The 19,282-nt window shown below is 45.8% G+C and overlaps 1 protein-coding gene across 1 annotated transcript in view; it reads right to left on the bottom strand.

Annotated features, from left to right (window-relative positions):
- Nucleotides 1–18,934, bottom strand: part of Mark2 (microtubule affinity regulating kinase 2) — a 66,129-nt gene extending 47,195 nt beyond the window's left edge. Inside the window, 1 exon segment of the mRNA XM_038331059.1 lies at nucleotides 18,365–18,934. Within this exon segment, the coding sequence (XP_038186987.1) occupies nucleotides 18,365–18,418 (54 nt within the window). The 5' untranslated portion in view covers nucleotides 18,419–18,934.
- Nucleotides 18,935–19,282: the final 348 nt, after the last annotated feature.

Raw genomic sequence — 19,282 nt, forward strand, 5'->3', positions numbered from 1 at the left:
TTTTTTTTTTTTTTTTTTTTTTGGTTTTTCGAGACAGGGTTTCCCTGTAGTTTCTAGAGCCTGTCCTGGAACTAGCTCTTGTAGACCAGGCTGGCCTCGAACTCAGAGATCCGCCTGCCTCTGCCTCCCGAGTGCTGGGATTAAAGGTGTGCGCCACCACCGCCCGGCTGAAATGATTTATTTCTAATAAAAATATATTTTCTAAGCTCCAATTGAATTTATAGCACAGAAAGTACACTTGAGGAACTGACATGCAACCAAACACACAGGAAAGGCTGGTGTTACTCAGTGGTAAAGTGTTTCTCTGGCATGTGCAAAGTTCTGGGTCCAATCCCCAGCACCAAAAAGGCCCCAAACCAAAACTTTTGTAACAGCACGGGGAGGAGAGGGGTGGGAGCTGATTATAACATACAAAAGGCAGGAAGACTAAGTTCTGATACATCATTACACAGAAGGGTGATTAATATTGAATCCTATAAATCAAATGGCTAGGAGGAGTTGAATGTTCCCATTACAGAGAAATGACAAATGTTTGAGTTGGACAACCAAAAATATCCTGAGAAGATCATTACATAATATATACGTGCTAAAATACATTATACCCTATAAATATGCATATTATTTTGGAGGCAGGGTCTTGCTATGTAGCCTAGCCTGGACTCCACAGCAATCCTCTGGCCTTAACCTCCCACGTGCTGGGATTATAGGCATGCACTACCACACTCAATCAATACACACATTTTTTTTGTTTTTGTTTTTTTTGTTTTTCGAGACAGGGTTTCCCTGTAGTTTCTAGAGCCTGTCCTGGAGCTAGCTCTTGTAGACCAGGCTGGCCTCGAACTCAGAGATCCGCCTGCCTCTGCCTCCCGAGTGCTGGGATTATACACACATATTTTTATTCAATGTTTTATATTTATCCATTAAAATACATGTTTTAAAAGATTTTGAGCTGGGTGGTGACATCCCACACTTTAATTCCAGCACTCAGAAAGCAGAGGCAGTTGAGTCTGAATTCGAGGTCAGTTTGGTCTATAGAGTTAGCTCCAGGACAGCCAAGACTACACAAAGAAACCTTATCTAAAAAACAAAAAAACAAAACAAACAAAAAGTTATTTTAAATTCACTGAACATGGCAGTGCACACCTTTAGTCCCAGCATTTAGGAGGCAGAGGCAGGTGGATCCCTAAGTTCGAGGGCAGCCTGGTCTATAGAACAAGTTCCAGGACAGCCAGGGCTACACAGAGAAACCTTGTCTCAAAAAAAATTTTTTTTTAATTTATATGTATGCATGTATGCCTGTATTGGGCTATGTGTCCATGAGTGCAGGTGCCAGAGGAAACTAGAGGCGTGGGATCCCCTGGAGCTGGAGTTATATGCAGTTGTGAAATACCCAACATGGGTGCTGGGAACTGACCTTGGATCCTTTGCAAAAGCAGTTCATACTCTTTCTTAACCACTAAGTCACCATCTCTCCAATACCTAAAAGCATACATTTTTAAGAGCTGGGGAAGTGGAATGCTTCCTAACAGACACAAAGCCTTAGCACCAAGACCCTGTCTCAAAAAGAAATGTGAAGGGATGCAACTCAATGACAGAGCAGTTACTTTTCTTTTATGTATGAGGTCTGAGCTCACATCCCCAGCACAGTAACAAAACCCCCACAATGCTAAGTCAAGTAATACCTCACTCACCTCAGCCTTTTCCTGTGTTGAACCACAAGCCCATACTACCTCTGCAGGTAAGACAGATCACTGTATAAAGTATTTATTCACCCAGTCCATGTTTATACAACCTACTCTTTTTATGAAAACATATTCTCCAAAACAACTGAAATTTGATTTAAAAAAAAAAACTGCCCTTAATATATTTGGCTTAATGACAGATGACTTCTTATATCTAGTTCTGTATTCAGTGTTTCATAGTGTTTTATGAAATGTACAGAGAAATCCAACTTCATATTGACATGCAGATGGAAAACAGAATTCAGCAGCCTTCCAAATACTGATATTTTCTATGACTGACTAAAACTCACTGAGTGAGAGCTTTAAAGCCTAGTTATGGGCCAGCGAGATGGCTCAGCAGCTAAGATGCTTGTCACCGGGCCTGACACCTGAGGTCAAGTCTGGAGCCTCTGTAAAGGGGAACAGAGAGAACCAACTCCTACCCACCCCTACAAGAAAACACACACACACACACACACACACACACACACACACACACACACACGGATGGGCGGGTGGACGGACGGACGGACGGATGCATGGACACCCACCCACCCACCATCACCATGTGGAATCCAATTCTGCACACATCTAAATGAAAAGTCATTATCAGCCGGATATGAAGCGCACACCTTTAATCCCCACTCAGGAGGCAGAGACAGGCAAATCTCTCTGAGTTTGAGGCCAGCATGGTCTATAGTAGGGTTCCAGGACAGTTAGGACTACACAGAGAAACCCTGTCTTGAAAAGTTAAAAAAGAAAAACGAAAAAGTTGCCTTTATTTTTGTTTGTGTGTATAAGTACCCTCAGAAGATAAGGACACCCCAGAGCTGGAGTCACAGCTGGTGGTGAGCTGGCCAGTGTGAGTGCTGGGACCTAACTCAAGGCCTCAGGAAGCACACCAAGTGTTCATAACTGCTGAGCCATCTCTGTAGAACCCCAACCTCAAGTAAACCTTCATTCCCATGTTTCTCAAACTGAGCTACCTGAGTTTGGTGTTCCTAAGGGATTTGTCTGAAACCAAACCCCACACCCTCATCTGACTCCTCTGACTCTTCTTTGGCTTCTGTTTTAGCCGAGGCTGCAGCAGCAGGAGGGACAGCACCATAAACACAGCTGGATCGGCAAGTGGGAAGTGTACTCAGTCTCCACAGACAAGACCAGGGCCTGCTTGTGTCCACTAAGGACAGACAGTGGCTCTGAGGCAGCAGTCAGATAACCAATCTTGTGCCCCAAATTTTAATTTGCTTGACAACTCGACAAGCTCATTTTGTTCATAGCCAGTTTGTAAGTTGTTACTTCAAGTTAAAAATGACTCATGTGGCTGGTTTAGCTCCATCACACATGTGCCTTTCTATTACAATACGGCATATAACAGTAATGCTCTGTGAATACTTATTATTTACTATTACTAGTTTTTTGAGACAAAGTGTATGTTTTGTTGAGTTGGACAACCAAAAATATCCTGAGCAGAACATTACATAATGTATATGTGCTAAAATACTCTATACCCTATAAAAATGTATATTAATTTGGAGGCCTAGCCTGGCCTCCATGGCAATCCTCAACTTAACCTCCCAAGTGCTAGGACTACAGGCATGCACTACCACACCTAGCTAACACACACACATTTCTAGTCAATGTTTTATATTTCTCCATTAAAATATACATTTAAACAAAATTTAAATTGTTTTTAATTATATGTATTTGTGTATAGGGGTTTGTGTATATGAATGCAGGTGACACTTGAGGCCAGATGTAGGATCCCCTGGATCTGGAGCTACACGCAGTTGTGAGCATGCTGTCCTGGAACTTGCTATGTAGACCAGGCTGGTCAGGAACTCAAGAGAGATTCACCTGCTTCTGTTTTTTGAGTGCTGGGATTAAAGATATGGGATCAAAGAGTTAATGAACATCACTTAGCTCTTCATCTAGGCCACTCTCATATGCAGGTGGCTTTTCTTCCTGCTGAAATGAGGACCCTGGCTACCGGCAGTTTGGTGCTATCACCTTGAGCCCTGCCTTGACCCCAGCGGTTTTCCTTGCCACTGCATCTATGCCATCAGTGTAACTTGTGACATTCAAAAAGTCACTCATGTGCTGGGTGTGGTGGTGCATACCTTTATTCCCCAGCACCAGGGTAGTAGAGGCAGGAGAATCTGAGTTCAAGGCCAGTCTGCTCTACGTAGTGAGCCCTAGTCACCCAGGTCTACACAGGAAGACCCTGTCTCAAAAAAGAAAACATTAACAAAGTTATTCACCCTTTGAATGTGTAGCAGTGCTGTGTCTGCTGCTGAGTAACCATACAAGAGAAACTACCCTGACCACTCTGTACATAGGTGAAAAAAAATTCTGTAAATATGGAGCTGCACAGAGCTGAGCCATAGGATCTAAGTTCTGTTCCCAGCACCCAGGTAAGGTGGCTCACAACCACCCATGACATCAGCTCCAAGAGATTCGATGCTTATAGCCTCCAAAGATACCTGCACTCCTGTGCACATACCCATACATAAACATCTCTGTAAACGAGACATTAACCAGGTTTTTGCATATGCAGCTAACTCTTGCCAAATTCCAGTAACATCAGAAGCAATACTGTCCTGAAATCTACTGACTTTTCACCTATTCTAGGCAGGTCAACTGTGTTAAGACTGATAATGAAGAGGGTGTCTCCACTCAAAGCAGGGTGGCCACTTATTCTATACCATACCAGGTTTCAAGACCTCCCCCCCTTTTTTGGTTTATCAAGACAGAGTTTCTCTGTATAGCCCTGGCTGACCAGTAACTATACAGACCAGGTAGCTGGCTTTGAACTCAGATCTATCTGCCTGCCTCTGCCTCCTAAGTGCTGGACTTAAAGGCATACACCACGACTGCCCGGCCTAATTTAATTTTTTTCAAGTCAACAATTGATTCTTAAGTAAAAGAGAAACATAAATTTTCTCCTACTTTAGGATAAAATAGAATAAAATGCTAAAATAAATTAAAAATTGAAGTATCTAAATTAGAACTTTTCCCAAATGTCTTTATAAATAAGTTTCACAAATTGTATCTATTTCTTGTTGTTTCCTCAGGTGTCAAGAAAATATAGTGTTCTTTTTTTTTTTTTTTGGTTTTTCAAGACAGGGTTTCTCTGTAGCTTTGAAGCCTATCCTGGAACTAGCTCTTGTAGACCAGGCTGGTCTCGAACTCACAGAGATCCGCCTGCCTCTGCCTCCCGAGTGCTGGGATTAAAGGCGTGCGCCACCACCGCCCGTCAAGAAAATATAGATTCCAAAACAATAACTTATTAGGCAATAGTGAGGTTCATAAATGATACAAAGTATAACCAAACAGGACTAGTAAGGATGCAATCGAAGTTCCAAGAACAAATTGAGTTCGTTATTAAAAACTCCATATTTATGTCTGAAACTATTACTCTAAAAGTTCTTGAAAACACAAGAATATAGAACTTTACCTCTCATAAACCATCAATGTCAAGTCTTGAAAGATACCACTGCACACTAGTGAGGAGATGAAGAATTCAGGGACTGGGGAGATATCTCAGTGGATAAGACCACTTGCTATATAAGCCTGAAGACCTGAGTTCAGATCCCCAGCTCCTGAGTAAAAACCAGACATGGCTACCTATGTACCTCTGTACCCTACTATTACAAGGTACAGAGACATATAGACCCCAAGAGTCTGCTGGCCAGACAACCTAGCCAAAACGGCTTCAAGTGAGAGACCCTGTCAAGGGAGTAAGGCAGCAAGTAAGAGCAAAACATCCAGTATTCACTGGTCTCCACCCTTGCTCACGGGCACACATCTACATACACACCTGTATATACAAGCCCCACACATTAAAAATAAAAATGACAATGGTGGGCTGGAGAGATGGCTCAGCGGTTAAGAGCATTGCCTGCTCTTCCAAAGGTCCTGAGTTCAATTCCCAGCAACCACATGGTGGCTCACAACCATCTGTAATGAGGTCTGGCGCCCTCTTCTGGCCTGTAGGCATACACACAGACAGAACATTGTATACATAATAAATAAATAAATAATTTAAAAAATGACAATGGGGTGGGAGTGTGTGTGAGGGTTGCGGATAGAGGGAGTGGCCCACACCTTTAATCCCAGCACTCAGGAGGCAGAGGCATGTGAATCTCTGTAAATTCAAGGCCAGCTTGGTCAACAGAGTAAATTCCAGGACAGCCAGAGCCATACAGAATCGCCCCCCCCAAAGCTCATGTTACATACAATAAAAGTAATTCTGGCCTGAAGGAATCTAGGTAACACCCGGGACTTCCAAGCTACAATGAAAACCAAACTCAACATTGCAATATCCAAGATTAACAAAATGAAAAACAAGAACAGGGTCTATCTAAACACAACATTCTTGACAGGTCAGAGGGAAAAGCTCAGAACTGGCTTAGGACTATGTCACCCAGGAAACCAAGATGCAGTCCCTAAAGTTGTCAGGTCCACAGGCCTAGTTTTACTAACGAAAAGGGTTCCAAAAGCATACAATGAAAATTGTTTTTCTTTAACATTTTATTTATTTTTCATTACTAATTTCTTTTATGAAATAGGGACTCTTTATGTAGTCCCAAACTGGTCTTAAAATTCCAGTCCTCTGCATGAGTCTCCCAAGTGCCCAAGTGCTGGGATTACAGATGAACACTGGCTTTCTTTTCTTAGCTTTTTCTTTTCTTTTTGAGAGAGTCAGGTTCTTGCCATGTAGCCCACAATCCCCCTGCCTCAGCCTCTGAAGAGTTGGTATTATAAGTGTGTGTTATGATGCCCAGCAGGGACTTTTTTCTTAGAGCAGCAAATCCAAGGCTGCACATGAGGCTCACTCTGTTAGTTTTGTATGCTCAAGGCCCTGGGTGCAATCCCCAGTACCAACAACAGTAAACCAGCAATCCTTTAACTGTTCAGAAATCAAAGCAATAGACAGAGGACAGGAGTGGATGGGTCTGGGACTCTATGATTAACAAAATTTCTGTCCTGAGCCAGTGGGATGGCTCAATGGGGAAAGTTTGATCCCCATAATAGGGTGAAAGGAGAGAACTGACTCCTGAAAAGTTACCTTCTGACTCCGCAAACACTGTGGCATGTGTGCACACTCACACACTAACTCTACAGCTGGAAAGCTGGATCAGTGGTTGAGCACCGACTGTTCTTCCAAAGGACTCAGGTTCAATTCTCAGTAGCTCAGAAACATCTGTAACTAGTCCCAAGGGACCCAAAGCCTCTTCTGGCCTCTGAGAACACCAGGCACACATGTAGTTTGGTCATACATGCAGGCAAACACCCATACACATATAATAAAATTACACACACATATATACTCATACACAAACAGTACTCTCCTCCCAGAGGGATGGCACACATTTGTAAACCTATCATAAGTGGCTTAAGCCAAATGATCTTGAGTTAAAGGACATCTTGGGGTACATAGCAAAACCTGTAGCCTAAGGGGGGGAGCCTTTCTTCAGATAGGTAAACAGGTAAAAAAGAGTGGGATAAAAATACAAAGATCTGAGATGACGGGAACATGAACGGACAGGATAAAGGAGAGAGTTCAAATACGTAAGGAAGGGAGGGAGGGAGGGAGGGAGGGAGGGAGGGAGGGAATGTGACAAATTAGTAAAGGGATTAAAAAGGAAGAAATATAGAGACAGAAGAAATGCCCAATGATCTCTGAAGTGATGTTGTTACTTTCCTTCCTGGTCACGGGTGCTGTGTAAAAATCCCAGCAACTTGCTATTCTGACAGGTATTCAGGCTCCAGAGACACCAAGAAACTAAGATAAACTAGGAACCAATGTAGACCACAATCTGAGCCTAAGATTCAGAGTCCATGCCAGGTGATGGTGGTACAGGCCTTTAATTCTTGAAAAATGAAAAGACGAAAGAAACAAAACAATTAAAAAGATTCAGAGTCTGCAAAATACAGGAGCAACTGAGAGACTGCACCCCTCGATGCATTTGAAAGATGAGGTAATAAGAATCTCCCCTTGAAGGCTGCTCTGCTAAGGAAAAAGGAACCCTCAACTGCTCGCCAAGTCCCATGTGGTCTGTAAGAGAAACAGAGCTTTCTCTAGTACTTAAAGAAAGGAACAGTGTGGTGAAGGAGAGTTCTGCATGGAGGCTTAATCCTGGGGCAGGGGAGAGGTGGACATGACAACAGGACACACTACTTACTCCCTCTAACACTGGGATCCCAATTCCTATAAAATCTACAGTCTAGGAACTTTGGGTTGGTCTTCCAGTCATTAATATATTAGCTCATGCGGGCTAATATATTCACTGTACCACTCATGAGAGAAATATGGACAGGCAGTTGGTAGTATTTTTTCCTTTAATCAAAATTGCCTATTATTGAAGTTTAAAGAAAAGCCAGGCGGTGGTGGCACATGCCTTTAATCCCAGCACTAGGGAGACAGAGGCAGGAGGATCTCTGAGTTCGAGGCCAGCCTGGTCTACAAGAGTGAGTTCCAGGACAAGCTCCAAAGTTACAGAGAAACCCTGTTTCGAAAAACAAAAACAAAAAGAAAAGAAAAGGGGGGAAAAAAAGAGGGAGCCAGACAGAGGCAATGCATGCTTTCAATTCCAGTACTTAGGAAGCAGAGGCAGGTGGATCTCTGTGAGTTCGAGAACAGCCTGGTCTACAGAGTGAGTTCCAGAACAGCCAGGACTGTTACACAGAAAAACCCTGTTTCAAAAACTAAAAAACAATAAATAAGTAAAAATAAGTAAAAAAATAAACCAAAAAAAAAAAAGAAAAAGAAAAAAAGAGGGGAGAAGAGAAAGAAAGAGCTGCAGGGCATGGGGTAAACCATACGTGATATCCCAGCACTTAAAAAGTTAACACTGGAGGATCACATGTTCAAGTCAGTGTGAACACCCCCCCCCAACTTTTTAAATAAAAGTACCCATTTAATCCAGGCTGACCTCAAATTCAGCAATCCCTCAGCCTCCCCAGGTATAGGGATTCTCAGCACATGCCACTAAATATAGGCCTCTTTTTTTTCTTTTAAAGTGGCCTCAAAAGTACATGAAGTAGGGGGCTGGAGAGATGGCTCAATGGTTAAGAGCACTGGCTATTCTTCCAAAGGATCCAGGTTCAATTCCCAGCACCCACATGGCAGCTCACAACTGTCTGTAACTCCAGTTCCAGGGATTCTAATATTTTCACACCAATGCACATAAAATAAAGTTAAATAAATTACTTTAAAAAAATACATGAAGTGGGACAGGCATGGTAGTATATGACTTTGATTTCAGCACTAGGGAGGCAGAAGCAGCCCGATCTGAGTTCAAGGCTAGTCTAGCCTACATAGCAAAGTAGCAAGTCCCAGGCCAGCCAGGGGCAACATAGTGAAACATTTGCTAAAATTAATTAACTAATTAATCAATCAAAGCACCATTTGCTCTTCCAGAGGATCTGAATTTAGTTCCTAGCATCCACATCAGGTGGTTCACAATCACTTGTAACTCTAGTTCCAGGAGATTAGGTATCATCTCCTGGCCTGAGAGTGCACACGCGTGCGCACACACCCCACACACATTTAAAAAGTACATGAAGCTAACAATACTATTTCTTTCAGACAGCTAGCTAATTTTTTGGTCTTCTTTGATTTTTGAGACAGGGTTTCTCTTTGTAGCCCTGACTGTCTTGCTGTGTATACTTGGCTGGCCTTGAACTCTCAGAGATCCACCTGCCTCTGCCTCCCAAAAGCTGGAATTACAGGTGTGAGCCATCATGACGGGATTGACAGCTAATTAACAACAAAAGAATTGGTAGAAAACACACCTATGGGTCACCGATGGCTGGAAAGGCTGGGAAGAACAAAATTTCTTCAACCAATGGCAAAAAAATCCTAGCATGCGTCCCTTTTGCCACCTAGAGCTGTGAGGTCCTCAGCTGTCCAAGTGGAGTGGCAGTGACGCCTGCTGTATTGTCCCACAAACCCTTCTACTAACTTTATATGTGCCCACCGCTTATAAACATACCTACAAGAAGCCAGACGGAGGTGGCACACACCTTTAATCCCAGCACTTGGGAGATAGAGGCAGGCCGATCTCTGTGAGTTCTAGACCAGTCTGATCTACAAGAGCTAGATCCAGGACAGGCTCCAAAGCTACAGAGAAACCCTGTCTCGAAAAAACAAAATGAAACAAACAAACAAACCCAAAACCATAGCTACAAGATAGCTGTTGTTTGGTTTTGATTTTTTGAGACATGATTTTGCTATATAACCCAGGCTGGCCTTTGACTTACACTCCTATTGCTTCAGCCTTCCAAGAGCTGCACCATAGGAGTACACCATCACACCTGGCTAAGATAGGAAGCACCTGTCATTACCCCCACTCTACAGGTGAGTGGCTGGGGCAGAAGGACTAAAGAAGCTAAGGACACAGTAGAGGCTACTTAGGATTCCAGGGAAGTTAGCTGCAAACCTGCTCATAATTATAGCAGAATCATTTATGGAATCTGAAAACATACTAAGATCTCGTCTTAATTCTGTTAGAAGCTCACTTCAATGCTATGCTACACCAAGCAGGCCAAAGGAGCATACTTCCTGTGACTAGGGAATCAGTCATTTTGCACTCCTGTGGAGGGCTGGAATGTAGGTCAGAGTGCTTGCCTAATATATATACAGAAGGCCCTGGGTTCAATCCCTAGCAAGGAAAAGGAGAGGGAGAGGAAGGAAGAGAGAGGAGGGGAGGAGAGAAAGTGAATGAGCTCAGTACTACCAAGCAACAAACCACAACTGACCCTCAGCATTACATGCAATGAGAGCAAATGTCAGTGGAGGAGAGGAGGAAAGATGTGGCACAAAGGAAGACATAAAAGATGGGAGGAGGGGCACTCACCCTGCATCTGGGAGATCAGTAATAGAAGAACTCTGGGCAGTTTTCTCAGGAGAACAAGCAGGTCACCACAGCAGTGACAGAAGCAGCCAGCCCACAGGCTGGAGCTGTCTGCAAACAAATTCAATCAAATTACCAAACTTCCACACCTCAGATTTTCTGCTTTTGTGGAGACTGGGAGAGCTGTCCTGCTCCACCTCCCAGCATTGGCAACTGCATCTTAGAACCTGGATTAGTCTACTCCCTGAGAAAAACTCCCATGACATCCAAGTAACTGAACTTGGAAGAGGGGAGGACTATGGCTAAGTGCCTTTAGGCTGCCAGAGACCAAAAGCCAAGCCGTGCCCCTCTTCTCCTCCCAGCAGTCTGGGGGGTGGTTCCACAGCTCACGCTCAAAGGGTCTGACTGAGGTCACTGAGTTTAGTGTCCACATCACAGGAGCCGGATTCAGGATTCCCAATTCCTTCCCACACTCCAAAGAGGATCCAACCACAGACCCCTAACCCTTCCTTCTGGCCAGTCTGACTTTTTGACAAATGAGTGAGAAGGGGCGAAGAAAAGTTGTGCCGTAGAGCTTCCAGGGAAAGTACATAAAACAGACCAGCTGCTCTGAGGATCAGCATAGGGTGCAAAAAAAGCCCCCCTTCAAGGGAGAAGATCCAATTCCGAGGCTCATCTAAGTACTTGCGGAGGGTGGGAGGTTGTTTACAGAGGTGGTCCAAACTCACTCAGCAGCTCAATTAATCTAAGGGAGGCAGACCTCTGTGTGGCCAACTTCCCAGAGAGGAACGGAAAACAGGCTAGCTCTGCGCAAAACCAGCTTGACTGGTTCTACAAAGCAGCCCAGTGCCTGCTCCACCTACATCACGCTGAAAAGAAAAAGCCAAAAGGGTGGCTAGGAGCAGTCATTAAATACACCTTTCTCTTCTCCAGTTTCTCCATGCCTACCCCGAAGAGTCCCCCAAGGCAGTATAAGCATCCAATTCCACCTCTCTCCTACCAAAACTCGTGCCTTACACTTTATTTCACAAGCCTCAATTTAATGATTTCATACACTAAAGGAAACCTTTTCTGCTGGTTTTACCCTGCAGATGGAGAAAAGTAGTACAAACCCAACGACAAGACACCTGTGGAAAGACGGTTCATGGACTACCAGCATGTCAGACAAATACATGCAGATCAAGGGTCCAGTCCATGTGCACCTCCATCCCAAAAAGAGGAGCTGGGGCACTGAGCAGGCAAGCTACAGGGAAGCCTCCTTCTTCTAAGAGATAATTAGAAACTGGGGCCAGATTCTCTTGATATTGTTTCAAATCGGTGGTTTCATTGCAGTCTAAAAGCAATGGCAGGGAGCTGCAAAGACGGCTCAGAGTCTAAAAGCACATACTGTTCTTCTGGAGGACCTGAGTTGACTCTCATCACAACTGCCTATAGCCACGCAATGGTGGAACAAGCCTTTAATCTGAAAGCAGAGGCAGCCGGATCTTTGAGTTCAAGGCTAGCATAGTCTATAGAGTGAGTTCCAGGACAAGCAAGGCTACACAGGGAAATCCTGTCTTAAAAATCAAAAGCAAACAAAACCAAAAAAAAAAAAAAAAAAAAAACAACCTGCCTGCAATTCAGGTCCAAGTATCTGATGCCTCCAGACTCCAAGAGAACCCGCGTATAACCCCACTCAAGAGACATATATATATATATACACAAAATGTAAAAACAACAGAGTCTGGGGCCAGGCTGTGGTGACACACTCCTTTATCCAGCAGCACTCAGAAGGCAGAGCAATTGGAGGCTCTGAGTTCCAGGCCACCAGGCAGAGATATATAGTGAAACCCTGTTTCAGAAAACACAAACATAAAGCAAAAATTGGTGGGGGGGGGGAGACGGACGACTGAAGAGATGGTTCAGAGATTAAGCACATTTGTTGTTCTTCCAGAGGACCAGATCCATTCCTAGACCCATATGGTGGCTTACAACCACCTCTAACTCCAGTCCCACAAAGATCTAATGTCCTCTTCTGACCTCTTCAAGAACCAGGCATGCAGGAGGTGGTACATACACAGACACATATACATATAAAACAAACAAACAAACAAAAAAGTCCCCATCAGAAAAATACTGATAATTTTTGGTTTTGTTTGTTTGAGAGAGTCTTTCTATGTAGACCTGGAACTTGCTATGCAGACCAGGTTGGCTTTAAATTCAAAGATCCACCTGCCTCTGCTGGGATTGAAGGTGTGTGCCACCATGCCTGGTTATAATAATAAATTTTTAATTAAGAAAAGAAGAAGAAATGTATTCAGTGGCTTGCCCCAAGAGGCTGTGGTGGGGGCAGTGACACTGTTGGGTTAAGCAGGGATAGCCTGCAGCCTCAGTGCCAGCATGGGGAAAGGGTGAGTTCCTCCCCCAGTAGATTTGCAAAGGCTTATTCTTCCTTGTGCTGAAACAGAAGGGGAAAGCACACAGCTAACGTTTCAGTGACTCACAATCATGTTTGATGAAGGCTGGGAGAAAGCCTAGAGAACCCAAGCTTCAAGTGCAAAAACATACAAATACTGGAATCCCCCATCAAGAGAAGGAAACTCGGTCACCTATCCTGTTTATCATTTTGATGAGATTTCAAGGAAGGGCCAGGCTGGAAGACCACCCTTTTCATATTACTCTGAGTTTTTGCTTTGATAGGAAAGCATCAAACTTGGTAGCAGCAACATAGCTAGTAGAGAACAAACCAAAGTCTCCACACACACACTGCTCAGAAGGGAGGCCAGGCAGTGGGGCCCACAATTAACCAAGCAGAGGGAAGCAAGAGAATGTGGGTACAGCAGGAACCCTCATCAGGCAGCCTACTAGAAGGAAGATGACCAGTCCCCTGGCCCTTTCCATCTGCTGAAGTTACTACATCCCAACCCATTAATGGGTTTCAAAGTGCTGCTGGGGGAGTCCATTTAGCAAAGACACTATTATAGGGTCAAAGGTGGCGCCCCGCCCCCATCCCACTCGTCAGTAATGTGCCACAAAGTCTGAGGCCTGACTGCACTATAAGCATAAAATATTCATTCAAGTCAACATAATACATATGTAGGAACATCATAGAAGCTCCTGGGGGAAGAGAAGTGCCAGCTAGGTTGCTAAGAGCTCCGTAAGAGCCAGTTCTTGAAGGCCTAGGTTAGTCCTAGTCAAATGCCCACTGAGAATCATGCTGTTCTGTCCAAAGGGAAACAGTCTAGCCAGAGAAATGCTGACTCCTAAGAGATCTCAGCATGAAAACCTCTCAGGCAAACAAGATGATCCATCTCTTTCTACCTCATGGAACTCTGCCTAAGACATGTAAACTCGAGATTCCCAGCCCAAGCTATGGTCACAGTCTGAAAGATGCAGCTATCCCTATGCTAACTTGATTTCAATCTAAAGCAGACAACTCTGAACCACTTACTTGTACCATATGTTTAGCTACCTCCCCAAATCCACACAACGGAGAAGCATTATTGTAGCTCATTAGAGAGTCACCTTTAAAGTCAAAGGGTGTAATGTTACTGTCTCAGAGAGACACCACTCCAACAAGCCTCATACAGAATCCCTAAGGCCCAGCAGCATCCTCACCCAGAAGGCAGAAGCCCTGTCAGGGAGTCCCACCATCAAGAGTCAAAACACAGAATCTCACATCCTCAAAAACGAAGTATTTGGTCCAGTGTTAGCCAAAAAGGAAACTGGAATCTCACAATGTGTACACAGAATGGCTCAAATCTTACCCCAAACCCATCCTTCATATCCACCTCAATGGAAATTGAACCTTTAGCCTTGTACATGCTGGACAAACGCACCACAACTAAATCACATCTCCAATCGTTGTACATTGAACTTTGAGAGACAGGGTCTCACTAAGTTGCTAGTCTTGAATTTATCCTGTAACTCAGACAGACCTTGAATTTGTGACTCTCCTGCCTCAGCTCCGGAGTACCTGGGGTTCCATGCCCCCACAACTGGCTGGTAAGAGGCTCTTTTGTTGTTATTTTAAAAATTATTACGATTATATTTATTTAGTGTGCATAAGAGAAAGATCAAGAGAGAGAGAGAGAGAGAGAGAGCACACATGTGTATATGGATGTCAGAGGACATCGTGCCAGAGTGAGTTCACGTCTTCCACCAGGTATATGAACCTCAGGGATCCAACTCGGGCAATCAGGCTTGAAAATCTCAGACCACTAAGCATTTCACCAGCCTTTAGCAGTATGACTTTACAGGATTCTGAAACTTAGATTTACCCTCCTCATCATCTTCCAAACTCTTCCTTGACAATATATTCTGCCACCCACTCTCTAGAAGGGTTGGGGTAGCACTGTCATCTGACTGAGGAATACCAAAAGGCTCCTGTTTTCTATCAGGTGCCCTCTGTTTGCAGGCTCTGAAGCCATGTGTCTCTTCCCCCAGGTTAGGGAAAGCTCTAGCCAGGGGCAGGCAAACTCTGAAAGTTGTACCCGTCTCCACACTTGACTATTAAGGCTGCTGCTGGCTGGAAGACAAACAGTCATCTTGCTGATTGCTTTCAAGGTTGCCAAGCCTCCAGGCCAGCAGAGCTATTTGGAAAAGCAACTTACAGAAAGCTCAGTTCAGAGTTGAGAAACCCCAAAACTACTAGCCCCAGGTCAGAGTCCTGCAAAAGGAAGCCATCTATGGTGAAAATGCACAACATCTAAAATCAGGCATCACCAAAATCATCTTCAAGACAGAGCTTGGCTTTCTCTTATCTCCTACTTCCACTGTTAGAAGCAGAGTTGACTGCAAACAGGCAATCTCCTGCAACATAAGGTTTATTTTTATGCTTCAACATGCTCTGTGTGTGTTTCAGATGTGATCAAAGTGCTCCTGGAAACAGCTTATCAGCCACAATTTTAAAGAAGGGGGTAAGGCACAAGAAGAGATTGGAAACGTCCACTGGAGTTTGTTCACCTGTTCTCTGGTAAAGACCAGTTTAAATAATTTAAACCTAAATACGGTGATAGTGGAGAGAGACCGGCCCAACCAATTCATTGCTTTCTATTTCCTACCACTGAGGCTACTGCAGAGGTTGAGCTTCCACGATGGTTTTGCCATCGGCAATGGGATCGAGGGGAGGGGACTCAGTTTCACCTAGTGGCAGGATCTACTCTACAGAGGCTGGATGCTTGAGGAGCTGTCTCCTGTCTTATTTCTTTTTCTAAAGAATACAAGGTTGGCCTGGGGATGTCACTCAGTATAGAGCACTTGTCTATCAAGAGCACAGTCCTGATCCAATCCCCAGCAGCACTAGAAACAAACAAAAAAGGCAGTCAGGCACCTGTAATAGGTGTACATTTAGCTTTTCCAAGTTCCCACATGGAGCAGGAAGAATATAAAGTTGACCGTCTCAGTGGAGAACCAAGAACTGGTTCAGTGCAGCTAAGTTCATGAAGAATCGAGCCAAAGATGAGCAGGATGACAATGCAGCCTGTGCTCTGAACTAAGTATCACAGAGCGGCTCCCATGCCAACTGGTCACTGATTTCCATTCTTGAAATCAGTGTACATGCACCAAATCCCAACTATAGGATCCAACAGTATACGAAACACATCTGAGCACACCTAACAAGAAAAAGAGCAAGAGGACCAATAATACATTTACATTTAGTAAAGAGCACAAAGAACCACACTGAGTTCACTCTCTCTGCCTGACACAATGCCCCCACAGCCTCTCTGGCTCTCTGGGGAACAGGTAGACCAACCACTCCTCAAATGCCTGAAGGTGCCAGTCACTTACTTGGCCTCCACCTCCTTGCTCATAATCAACCGTCTGGGAAAGTTCTCCAGTTAGGCAAGGTCTACCTACTAAAACAAAAGTAAGAGCACAGGGGATGTACAGAGCAGCCTCACAAGAGGCTGGAGAAAGTGTTTCCCAGAAGGAGAGATGCCACTGGCACCCAAGGGACTGTGCAACACAGACCAACTTTTCAATTTCCGAAGACCTCTGCCCCAGGCAGGACCAGTTGCCAAGCCCAGTGATGAAATAAATCTACCATCCCTCCATCTCAAGCCCTGCTTTGCCCCAAAATGAAACAGTCCGTTGGTAGTATGGATCCACCACGACAGCAGAATACAATGCTGATGCCTCTTTAGACAGCAAGAAGGTAACAAGGCAGAAAAGTACAGTACAGAGACAGAGAAGGCTTTTCAAAGAAAGCAGGTCATGTTAAGCAAATACAGCAGCAGCTCTATCCAACTAGCTACAAAAAAAGAAAAAGAAAAAAAAACCCAAACCAAACAAACCAACAAAAACCAGGAAACAGGAGGGAAACACAGAGGACTGGGGACAAAGTATGCTCCTTTTTCAACACAAGTTTGTGTTTACTAAAATTTACCCAGAAACATATGACCGGCAGGGGACTGTCCAAAAAGCAGGCAGCAAGGGACACAGGAGACAATGAAACAAAGGAAAGAAGTGGAAAGTGGATGCCTTGGCTCAGACGTGAGGGGGTGACACAGAAAAGGCAAAGGCTTGGGTGGCAAATAGCACTAACTGCCAGGAGGAAAGGGAAAGCAAGGGCCCAGCGGCTGACCTGTAGCACAAGCAGCTAGCAAGAGTCAATAGAGAGGGGATGAACACAGCATAAGAGGTGTAAACAAACAGGGAAGAAGGCAGGAGACCCGTGTGAACACGAAAGCAGCACTGATTCAGAGGCACAAGTAAGAAAGATGGGGGAAGGTTGAGCAACAGGAAGTAGCAAACAAGGAGGAAGATACTATGATACCGTGAGAAGCAACAGGCACCAGTGCCGAGAGGCGATCACTATCCTAATTTGTGTTGCAGTTAAGTAGGCAGTAAGGTAAGGACTGATGCAGTCTGCCAAAGACTGAGCAACAGGTTATGTTAATAAAGCCAGACTGCAACACTGTCTTTTCCATGATGGAGGGAGAGCCCAGGGATAATCGGGAAGACCATTCAGACAGGAAGCCCAGGAACTTAAATGTCAAACCCCAGGGGGAAGAAACAGGAGCGATCCAAAGACTTTGAAGGAAGCGGTGGCTGGAACCCCAAAGGCAACCTGTGGGAAAACTATGCGCATGACAGCTGTATGGGAAACACGGAAGCGACACATGCCAGTGCCAGGAGCAAGGGAGCTCCTGCCGAAAAGAAGGGAAAGTGATGAGCAAAGAGTAGGCGAACGATTTGGAAAGGTGACGAGGGTGGAGCTGGTGGGTTGCAAGCAACAGGGAGAGCCCAATTTGGAACAGGAAAGGAGGATAGGAAAAGCTGGGAACTGAAAGGAGATAGGAACCGAGAACACACTCCGGGGCAAGGACCCCTGAGGGAGAAAACCGAGGACTGGGAGAGCCGGTGCGGGCAGAGGGGGTACAAGGCTAGAGAGATGCAGGAAGAGGTGGACAACAATTCGCCGCAAATCGCGGGGTGTTATTCGAGGAGCAGAAAGGTGGCTGCTTTAAAGCGTGGGTGGAGGAAGACTAGATAGAAAGGCCCCTGAGAGAAAAGGGAAGAGAAGGGGAAGCTGGGGAGATAGCACGGAAGAACGCAGGCGGGCGGTGAGAGACAAGGGGCGTTTTGGCAGAGATACAAGTGTGCAGCTCAGTCAGGACAAGGTGGGGTCCCAGGTCAGGACTCAGAAGAGGGATGTGCGGGACTAGAGCCCGGGGCCAGATGACAGGACAGCCCAGGCTTGCAGAAGGTAGTTAGGAGCACGAGGAGAGCAGAGGGAGGAGGCTCCGCAAGGTGCAAGGGCCCAGCCACAGAATTGTGGGAGCCCTAAGGGCTCCTTACCTGCTCCGTGTCCCTTTCGTTCAGCGTGGGTAGGGGGGTCCGAGCGCTGGACATGGCGCCGGTATCTCAGGGGAGGGAATCGAGAAGCTTGGAGGAAGGGAGGAAAGGGAAGGCTTGGAGCCCGACCGGGCGGGGCTTCTCACAGCAGGCGCACCCGCTGCATGGGCCCCGGCCGGGGGTGCGGGGAGGCCGGGCGATCGCTCACGCCAGCCCGGGGATGCGCCGCTCGGGCTAGGCCTCGCCGGCTCCGAGCGGCTCCGGACCGCACCCCCCCGACCCCCGGCTGGGCTGTGCCGCCTTTCGGCCCGGCCGCGCCGCTCCGCCTACTCTCTGCCGCCGCAGCCGGCCGCCTGCCTCGCTCCTCCCCTGCCCTCAGCCGCACTGCTCCGCGCCCGGCACACAGGCAGCCGCCGCCGGACCTGCTGCTCCCAACATGGCCGCCACCACCGCCAGCCCTCGGCTCTTTCCGCCGGCAAGAGCCGGAAACATCCGAAACAACTAGGAACGGGAGGGGGACGAGCTTTCTCCTCTCAGCCCAGACTACGGGTGAATTCCGGAAACTACCGAAGAAGGTAATCCCCAGGGACGAGCGCACCTCCTCGATTCCGAAGACCAAGCTTCGGCTCTGTTTACGGAAATTCACGAAGAGACTCTCCGCACCTCCAGAGCCAACCGACAGCCACGCCTACCTGCCTTTCTCCGCCCACTTGGAGTTGACTTTCGGTAGTTTCCGGAAACACCCGAAGAGTCTCCGCGTGTGCTAAACGGGCCACGCCCCCGTTCCGTCGCTCAGCTGAGGGCGGTTATCAGCCATTTCCGGCAACACCCGAGACCTACCGAGGTTAACAGACTGTATTTCTTCGTTTCTTTCCGTCAGTTTTCGTTTATTTTCAAACCTTGAACAGGTGTGAGTCACCT

This window comes from Arvicola amphibius, chromosome 1 (genome assembly GCF_903992535.2).
Source record: "Arvicola amphibius chromosome 1, mArvAmp1.2, whole genome shotgun sequence".
NCBI classification, from domain to species: Eukaryota; Metazoa; Chordata; class Mammalia; order Rodentia; family Cricetidae; genus Arvicola; species Arvicola amphibius.